Below are 9,974 nucleotides of genomic sequence, written 5' to 3'. Positions count from 1 at the left end.
CAAGCAGCACAGCTCCAGTAATGGAGGTACCAGTCTAGCAGTAGAGGCTCCATTTCACCTTTGCTAATATGCTCTTCGACCTCCTTCTAGAATGTTGTGTGTTTAAGGGCCTGGTGCCTGTCTCCTGATAAAGGATCAAAGTCTACCACCGTGCAACAAAAACAAGAGATGTCTATCCACACAGGACTTTTACAAGATAGGAAGTGGAATGCAGACATCCACCAGTGCTGTGGCCGTTAGACTGAAATGGATACCGAGTCTCTTTCCTCTGGCGTCTGGACAGTCTCTGTGGTGTGGTAAAGGTGTAGTGTAAAGTTGTCCCTTGACAGACTGATCTCTCTGACCAGCTGTTCCTGGAGCAGGAAGGAGACGCGTCACTATGAGAGACAGGATGGGGAGTGATTGATGGGTGTGACGGCAAACACAGGATATTAACCAATTGGATGAGATGAGTTAGTGCTGGGCTGGAACAAAATGTGGGCTCCCTCAGGATCCCCCAGAAATAGATTGAGAAACAGATTAGTTCTCAGTACTGAGGAGGTGGGTGGTGATATTACCTCAGCTGTAAAACACAAGACTTCTCTCTGGTCGAGGCTGTAACAGTTTGTTCTTCCAGAGGTAATGAGAGAACAGAAATCTAGAGAGAAAAACAAGAAGAGAGAAAAAAGGGGAGAGAAAGAAAAATAGGAGAGAGAAAGAGAGAGGGAGAGAGATAAAGAAAGACAGACAGACTGGAGAAGAGAGCGAAGTAGAGAGAACATTCCCGTTCCCAGATGGACTGGGAATCTGGGAACGAGAACGGGATAGTGGTCTGGTTCAGCCAGGATGTGTTTGTGTGTGTGTGTGTGTGTGTGTGTCCCAGCTGTGTGATCCAGTTTATCTTTGGAGCCAGGTACACCGATGGGGTTACAGAAACTCCCCACTGCCAGGCTATTTATACAGGAGATACTGTACCATTCAAGGTGTGTATGTGTGTACATGAGAGGAGAGAGAGTGTGTGTGAAGGCAATGTTCAGATGTTGGCATGAGAACATCCAGTCTCAGTTTCTCTAACATTCTTCTAGAAGCTGAGTGTTGGGGCGATCATGCAGTGTACAAGTAACAACCCCAAATAGACTTCAGGGAACACTATCTCTTGGAATAAATCTATATAATATTGCATGTTAGGGAGTCTTATCTTGCTTCCCAAATACAAACGAAGGCAGAGATATACAGGCTTAATCTCAACCCCTTAACTCCGACCATTTTATCTGGTTCCTGTTTGATATGGTTCATTGTTAGCTTGGGGATTTACTGCGGTCACTTCTGTTAAAAACACTTCACATGTAGTAAATTCAAACAGTGCTGATTGACTTGTTATGGAACGGCTGTCAGGGGCGAGGGGGGGTCAAAACATTTTCAACAGTAATGTTTGGAAGCATCTGGGGCTGTTCTTGTTCCTCCACCCCCCTCCTTCTGTGGTTCCAACTTGAATTTCCTGTCCAGTCTACAGTCACCCTGGTTGCCGTTGACGATAAGAGATAGGAAGAGGAAGGAATACCCCACTTTCTATAGTCATCTAACCAAGGAAACTAAAAGGGGGACTTTGGTCCGCCTGTAAAAACGATCTAGGGGATATACTGCTTTTGTAATTTAATGAAGCAAGCAGACAACAAGAAAATTGTGTTTGAAAAAGTTAAAGTTGTTGCTGTGAGCCAATTGGGTAACCAGGACTCCTAAAACCGACCAGGACTGTAGAGGGATGTAAACGTTACAGTCCAGATGATGCTGTGGAATACAAAACTACATTTAAGAAAAGTACATGTTTAAAGATTACTTTTAAACACTGCCTGTTCCTGAGCATTCTCAATAGTTTGAAAAACAAAATATTGTGGGGCTTCCCTCATGCCACTTTTCATGACGGTGCTAGCAGCCACATGAATGAGTGAGTGCTAGCTAGCTATTGACCGGAACATTAAGCTAGCCAAGACCAACAACACAAACGGACTATACAGCTGAAGGTAGTGAGTGGAGTTACAAACGGACTACACTAACACAAGTAAAATGCATTACCTGAGATGAAATGTTTTCCACACACATAGCTACTTGTACCTACTTGGACACCGGGTCCCCACGTCCCACACCGAATAGCCTGAAGCCACAGGACCTGGTTACATGTAGATTGAACAACACCACAGCTTTTTGGCATATTTTTGTATAACTAAACATTGATGATGAAGTTGGCTCTTTTACAATTGGGGTCAATGAAAAATGATGTTTGTTTTCCCCGAATTTGTGGGTGTGGTCGAGGGGAATTCCTTCGTATGGCCTGAATATCGACTCTGAGTATTATAAACATCTCGGAATACCAGGAATGATGAACACTTGGAATACCGCCTAAATACACCAAACACATCGACTATAAGACTGTTTCTGGGAAACAGACGAGCAGGGAAAAAAACCTTGACTTCCTTTTTACTACTACTCTCAGTGGATTCATTATTGTCCAGACGCATTCCAGGGTTTACATTCTTGGATAAAAGAAAGTAAAACCCAGCCATAATGTTTCTCAACTGATGACGCAGCGTAAAATAGCAGAACTAGAAAAAACAAACACCACACAAGGTCTCCTCTCAAAAAACTAATTTTAATTAAAACAAAAAAAGTTGAATCATTAACAAGTTTATAAAACAGTGATTTAGTTACATAAATAAATTGATATCGGTGTATCAAATCTGAATTTCAACTTCATGAGCAATGCTGACACTGTTGAAGAAGTACAATCGTTTACCTATCATAATAAATAAATAAAATGGAATATGAATTATATTTCTGCCTCTGGACAAAGGAACTACGGACAAACCTTTAGGGGAGGAGGAGACAAGAGACACTAGACAACGTTTCTGCACCCAAAAACAAACAGAGGTGAAGGGATTCTCAAAGCACTGAACACAAAACCATTCAGCTAAAAATTAAAGACACTAAAAGTTGTAACCAAAGTTGGTTGGCTTTTTAAATTTAATGAACGAAGTTTGGTAGTTAGAACTCCCGTTTGGTTGTTTTAAAGCATTAAGACAAGGCAAGAAAGAAGGCTGTTCTCGTTGAGGAATTCTAGAGAGAAAATTTAAAAATTCAAAAAGAGAGAAACATAAAAAAAAAAGCGTAAAAAAAAGTTGGAACAGTCAAGACCTACATTGCAACTTTCTGTCCTGCACAAAGTCAGGGAGTCAGCAGAAGAGGCATGTTGTACATGTTGGTTGGTTGTGGAGGCATGTACATGTTGTTGGTTGGTTGTTGTGCATATAATGGAGCTTCTTTTTTGTAACTTGATCACTGCGGAAGGAGACACGAGGCGTGGTCAGGCCAAATTTCTACGCTGATTATTAGTAAAGAGTCAGGGGTTTTTGTCAGATCTACATTTGACGGCTTCATAGGCACTGGGCCCTTGTTCTACATCTGTAATGCTAAGGCTCACTGATCTGGCTCCTGGAAAGTCTCCCTCTTTCCTCTTCTTCTGCGGTGCCCAATGAAACTGTGTCTACAACTGGAGGATACATATATTTTGCTGGTCCATACAAAATACAAGATCCATGTCCTGTTTTGCAAACAGCCAGTTCCTGTCAAGCAGTCCAGTGGGTGTCAGTCTGTCTGTCTCTGCGGGGTCACCCAGCTAACAGTCCTACTGAAGTGACCCCTGACCTTTGTCCTGGCCCCTGATGATGCAACGCAAGGCGACACATTTTAATTGTCCTTCTGATATGTTTTTGCTATAAAAACCAAGGTACTGCAGCTTCAAGTATTTTGCATTACATAGAATATTATTTATAAATTAGTTAACGTATACATTTTGTTTCACTATTCAGACATATACTATTATATATACACAGTACAATAAAATGCTCTCACTCTTTCTTTTTTCACTTTCCTTTTTTTTTATAGAGAAATCCCTGAGAATGTATGTTGACAGTTGCTAAGTTTCCACAAGCGCAAGCACTATGACAGTATAAGTGTGTGTTTTCTGCGAGGGTGTGTTTACAGTGTTCCTGCAACTGCGTGAGTTTCTGAGTGTGGGTGTGTTTTTCTGTGTTTATTTGCTTGTTTAGTGTGTGTGTGAAGCATCAGGGTGAACAACACTGCAAAGCCATGGCAGACAGTCAGACTGGAGTTGGTGATCACTGTTACTCAAGAAACAAGAACAGTAAATAAAAGGAAAAACAAGAAATGTGAGCTGAACTGTTTGTTTGTGTTGTTCTCTTACTTCTGCTGTTTGCACACGTTGACTACACTGAGTGGGGAGGGAGGGGTGAGGACAAGGGGGGGAGTAAAGCTGGGTCCGTACGAGGTACTTGTCACGTCTGATGGAGTTGCTCCGTTTGGTTTAAGCCGTGTTTGTCTCTGTGAGCGTTTAACAGAAGGGGAACAGGAGTGCTATGAGGGCATCTCGCCACTGGACAACATATACTCAGTGTAAACCAAAAGATTGTATTTTTAGTTCTCTCTTTCTCTCTCACACTCTCCTTCATACATATAAAGGGACACACACACACACACACACACACACACACACACACACTTCCACAACAAATGTTCTTTTTTTGTTTGTTTGTGAACTAAATAGGGTCTATATACACATTAATACCGATGTGGCCTTTTTATTGTTTGTTTTTAGTCGTTTCGTTTTTCTTGTTTTCTGTTTTTTCTTTCCGTTTTCCGTTTTTTTCCGTCACTTTTTAAGTTACAAAAGGATACAAAGGCAGGATCAAGTAAAAGGGGGCGTGATCGCTCTCAATTTCCATCTCAATAGATCCGTCGACCAATCACAATAGTTTTTTTTACGTTTCGTCTTTCGTCAACCGAACCTCTCCCGTACGAGCATCATGAGTTTCTTCTTGCCCTTGTAGATCTGTTTGAGGTTGTCTATGAACTGGGTAAACTGGATGTGTCCGTCCTGGGCCATGAGGAACGTCTCTCTGGCCTTACTGAGGAACTCGATGAACTCGCTGTAGTGGCGCGGGCTGATGTGCGTGAGGCGAGAGTGCGTGGTGTTGATGTAGGCCCCGATGGTGGCGTCCAGCAGTTGCCTGAGTGGAGCCTTGTCCAGCGACATCAGCTTCCCAGAGTTCCTGCGGCTGTGCAGCGCCACCATGCCCGGCGTGGTCAACGTGCACCGTCTCAAAATGTCTGACAGCACAGTGGCGCACTTCACGCTCTTCACCACCAGGGGGATGACGGCAGTCAGCTCGTTCTTCCCCAGAGAGTGGCTCAGAGCGCAGGCCCACAGCACGTCGTTGATAGCAGGGTGAGTGTCCTGGTTGTAGCTGAGGTTAAGGTGGGCCATGGCTAGCGTGGCCAGCTTGTACGCCCTCATGGGATATCCTCTGTGCTCCATGTACCTGGCTATCGTGAACAGCTGTGTGTAGCTCATCCCCGTGACGGCCGCGTCCAGGACGATCTGGTAGGCCGTCTCGAAGGCGATGTGGTCCTTCTCGCAGAGCGTGAGGGCGGAGAGGGCACAGTTCTGGGGGTCCTTCATGGTACACTGCAGGGCCAGGGTACGGGCGGAGGAGGCCAGGTTCTCCTGCTGGTGACAGTCCAGGTGCAGGCGGACGATGGTGGTGTTGGACATGACGGTGGTGGCCACGATGCTGGTGGCCTCGGTCGGGGTGAACAGGGTGAACCAACTCTGCATGATGCTGTCCAACGCATACACACCTACAGCAGGGGAGAGGGTGGAAATATATATATTTGACACACACATTATGCAGAACATCACTCATACACCCCCACACACACACACACATGCAGAACATCACTCATACACCCCCACATGCAGAACATCACTCATACACCCCCCCACACACACGCAGAACATCACTCATACACCCCCACACACACACACGCAGAACATCACTCATACACCCCCCACACACACATGCAGAACATCACTCATACACCCCCCCACACACACATGCAGAACATCACTCATACACCCCCCCACGCAGAACATCACTCATAAACCCCCCCCACACACATGCAGAACATCACTCATACACCCCCCCACACACACATGCAGAACATCACTCATACACCCCCACACACACACATGCAGAACATCACTCATACACCCCCACACACACACATGCAGAACATCACTCATACACCCCCACATGCAGAACATCACTCATACACCCCCCCACACACACATGCAGAACATCACTCATACACCCCCCCACACACACATGCAGAACATCACTCATACACCCCCCCACACACACATGCAGAACATCACTCATACACCCCCACATGCAGAACATCACTCATACACCCCCCCACACACACATGCAGAACATCACTCATACACCCCCCCACACACACATGCAGAACATCACTCATACACCCCCACATGCAGAACATCACTCATACACCCCCCCACACACACATGCAGAACATCACTCATACACCCCCACATGCAGAACATCACTCATACACCCCCCCCCACACACATGCAGAACATCACTCATACACCCCCCCACACACACATTATGCAAAACATCCTTAGAGGAGTAACTCACCAACTTCTGTGGCACAGGTGACCAGCCACCGTACCATCTCTCTCCTCCTCCAGTTCAACGTGGACAGAGTCATTCTCATCACCTTCAGGGGAGAGAGGAGCAGGTACAGGTTAGGGAGGTGTGTGTGTGTGTGTGTGTGTGTGTGCGTGTTTACTGTGGATGTGTGTGTTACCTGAAGACCCAGCTCCAGTGAGACCTTGAGCAGTGTGATGTCTGGTAAACTGTCCATCAGAGTAGCGATCTTGAAGGCGTCCTGAGCCAGTTTGAAGATGTGAGACGAGGAGTGGATGTTCTTCTGGATGGACTCTAACACTGTTTCTAACTTACGTCCGTCACCTGAGAAGACAAAAACCCCATTTAAAACCCCCCCATTTAAAACAACCTATTTGCAAAAAAATATCAGAAACATTATTGTTTGAGCATGTGTGTGTATGTGAGTGTGCGTTTGTAGTGCGTGTGCTCGTACATACAGTATGTGTGTGTGTGTGTGTGTGTGTGTGTGTGTGTGTGTGTGTTTACCTTTGGCTGCGGTGAGCATGGTGGAAGCCAGTTCACATTGTTGTGACTCTATATGAGACAGAGTGAACCAGCGAGGGTAACGGTTAGGGACCATTGACACTATATGGTGAGGTCTGGACAGATCACCTGACGGAGCCATGGATTCCAGGACCGGTAACCTAAAGACACACATATTTAATATACTGATATTTACCCTTTATTTATTACTTTGATAAGGATGTATGAGCCTTTAAGATGTCTTCTAAGGCTTATGGAAATGTTCAGTGCTTCTGTTAAAGCGGAGATGAGTAAAAACGATTTAGAATAGAACGTTGTAATGCCAGTATATATATGAGGCTGGTTGAAGACTGAGTTTTAAAAAAATAAATAAAGATTTCAATATATTAAAAATCTAAAGAGTTTAATTTGGGCAGAATGAAATGAAGTTCCAAAGGTTTCATAAGCCTCTCAGCAGTCAGAAAGAGACCCAACGTCATAAAATATATATTTATATATGTATTACTGTATATTTATTATTCAAACACTCTCCAAAACTAATTTTCAATGCTGTTGAATTATTTAACAAGGATTCCAGCAAAAGGCAGCGTTATGATTAAACAGCACCCAGGATAGCTTCACGTCTCCAAGCCTCACACACACATACATCATTTGAGACTCAAAAGGAGGATGACCTCCCTTTTTAACTGAACTTACCTGATGTTCTTTCTGGGCATAAACTATTTACTGAAGTGCAACAAAAAAATAAGTTATGTGAGATATGTTTGTGTGTGTACTTACCTCATGGCTCTCAGTGCAATTTTGTACGCCAGTTCAGTGTCGTGAGGTAGTAGGGAGGTGAAGAGATACTTGGCAAAGGTATGCATGGGAACACTCTCTCTGTAGAGCAACTCTCCTAGACCACTGTATGGACCAGCTACAGGAGACAGAGAATACAGTCTTAGATATATTAGATAGATAGATTAGATTAAAGAGAGATTAGAAAGATAGAGATTAGACGAGAGAGAGTGATGGCTGTGTGTATAGACATGTTTAACTATACTTGTGGGGACCAGAATATACTGGAATTAAAACATTATATCTCTAAATCATTAGTAAATAGTAATTAGACCAACAGGGAAAAAGGCTATTTCTAAGGGGTTTAGGGTTAAGGTTAGAATTAGGGTTCAAGGTTAGGTTTAGGAGTTAGGGTTAGGTTTTGGGGTTACGGTTAGGGTTAAGATTAGCGTAAGCGTTAGGGAAAATAGGACTTTGAATGGGAATCAATTATGTGTCCCCACAAAGTTAGTTAAACAAGACTGTGTGTGTGTGTGCATCTACCCCTCACCCTCTAGCAGGAAGATTGCTTGCTTGCGGAAGATCTTGACCAGTGCGTCGTCCAGTTCCACTTCCTGGAGCTTGGCCAATAGCTGCTCTTCGTTGCGACACACCTTCTCCTGGGCATATAAGCCGTCGGGCATCACCCTCTGTTGCCCTAAGCCGATCAGAGCCGTCTCTACGGCCAGTGCTACGAACGATTGGCCATCGTCCAGTAAGCGTTGTGCTGGAAAGAGGTGGGGCTCCGACCTTTTGGCTGAACTCACAGAGCCTGGAGAGTGATGGGGAAAGAGAGAGATGGGGAAAGAGAGAGAGCGAGCGAGAGCGAGAGGAAGAAAATAAGAGAGATCACATTAAAAACAGCATGTCTTTGAAATGTTGTCACCAAATCTAATAGCGAGTGAAACAGCAAGGCTGTGGCTCAATCTGTGTCAGAACCAATACGGTCACTCAACCCACATTATCATGACAATAGCTCGGTGCTGCCCCAGAAAACTACAGCATTCAATTCAGTCATGCATGAGCTACTGTGTGCCCAGGCGTTAGTTCCACCCCAGCACTAAAATTACTGCTATTTCAACCAAGGCCTTCAAAGTAGGCTATATATACAAAAGTAAGTGGACCCCCCTTCAAATTAGTGGATTTTGCCATTTCAGCCACACCCATTGCTGACAGGTGTATAAAATCTAGAACACAGCCATGCAATCTCCATAGACAAACATTGGCAGTAGAATGGCCCGTACTGAAGAGCACAGTGACTTTCAACGTGGCACAGTCATAGGATGCCACCTTTCTAACAAGTTCATAAAATGTATGCCCTGCTAGTGCTGCCCCAGTCAACTGTAAGTGCTGTTATTGTGAAGTGGAAACGTCTAGGAGCAACAATGGCTCAGCCGCGAAGTGGTAGGCTACACAAGCTCACAGAACGGGACCGCCGAGTGCTAAAGCGCATAAGAATCGCCTGTCCTCGGTTGCAACACTCACTAACCGAGTTCCAAACTGCCTCTGGAAGCATCAGCACAAGAACTGTTCTACAGGAGCTTCATGAAATGGGTTTCCATGGTTGAGCAGCCGCACAGAAGCCTAAGATCACCATGCTCAATGCCAAGCGTCGGCTGGAGTGGTGTAAAGCTTGGCGCCATTGGACTCTGGAGCAGTGGAAATTAGTTCTCTGGAATGATGAATCACGTTTCACCATCTGGCAATCCGACAGACGAATCAGGGTTTGGCGGATGCCAGGAGAACGCTACCTCCCTCAATGCATAGTTCCAACTGTAAAGTTTGGTGGAGGAGGAATAATGGTCTGGGGCTGTTTTTCAGGGTTCGGGCTAGTCCCCTTAGTTCCATTGAAGGGAAATCTTAAAGCTACAGCATATAATGACATTCCAGACGATTCTGTGCTTCCAACTTTGTGGCAACAGTTTGTGGAAGGCCCTTTCCTGTTTCAGCAAAGCAATGCCTCCGTGCACAAAGCGAGGTCCAAACAGAAATGGTTTGTCGAGATCGGTGTGGAAGAACTTGAATGGCCTGCACAGAGCCCTGACCTCAACCCCATAGAACACCTTTGGGATGGATTGGAACGGCGACTGC

At 45.0% G+C, this 9,974-nt stretch overlaps 1 protein-coding gene across 2 annotated transcripts in view; it reads right to left on the bottom strand.

Moving 5' to 3' along the window:
• Positions 1-2,607: 2,607 nt before the first annotated feature.
• The window catches only part of zswim6 (zinc finger, SWIM-type containing 6), a 45,339-nt gene continuing 37,972 nt past the window's right edge, over positions 2,608-9,974 (bottom strand). For both annotated transcript variants that reach the window (XM_014127243.2, XM_014127250.2), the window contains exons 9-14: positions 8,395-8,655; positions 7,848-7,983; positions 7,071-7,228; positions 6,724-6,887; positions 6,552-6,633; positions 2,608-5,691 (exon numbers count right to left, since the gene is read on the bottom strand). In XM_014127243.2, the coding sequence (XP_013982718.1) occupies positions 4,829-5,691; positions 6,552-6,633; positions 6,724-6,887; positions 7,071-7,228; positions 7,848-7,983; positions 8,395-8,655 (1,664 nt within the window). In that variant the 3' untranslated portion in view covers positions 2,608-4,828. The remainder of the gene's footprint in view (positions 5,692-6,551; positions 6,634-6,723; positions 6,888-7,070; positions 7,229-7,847; positions 7,984-8,394; positions 8,656-9,974) is intronic.

Source organism: Salmo salar, chromosome ssa01 (genome assembly GCF_905237065.1).
Source record: "Salmo salar chromosome ssa01, Ssal_v3.1, whole genome shotgun sequence".
In the NCBI taxonomy this organism is placed as follows: Eukaryota; Metazoa; Chordata; class Actinopteri; order Salmoniformes; family Salmonidae; genus Salmo; species Salmo salar.
The sequence above is the reverse complement of the archived record's forward strand: the minus strand, read 5'-3'. Positions and strand labels throughout refer to the sequence as shown.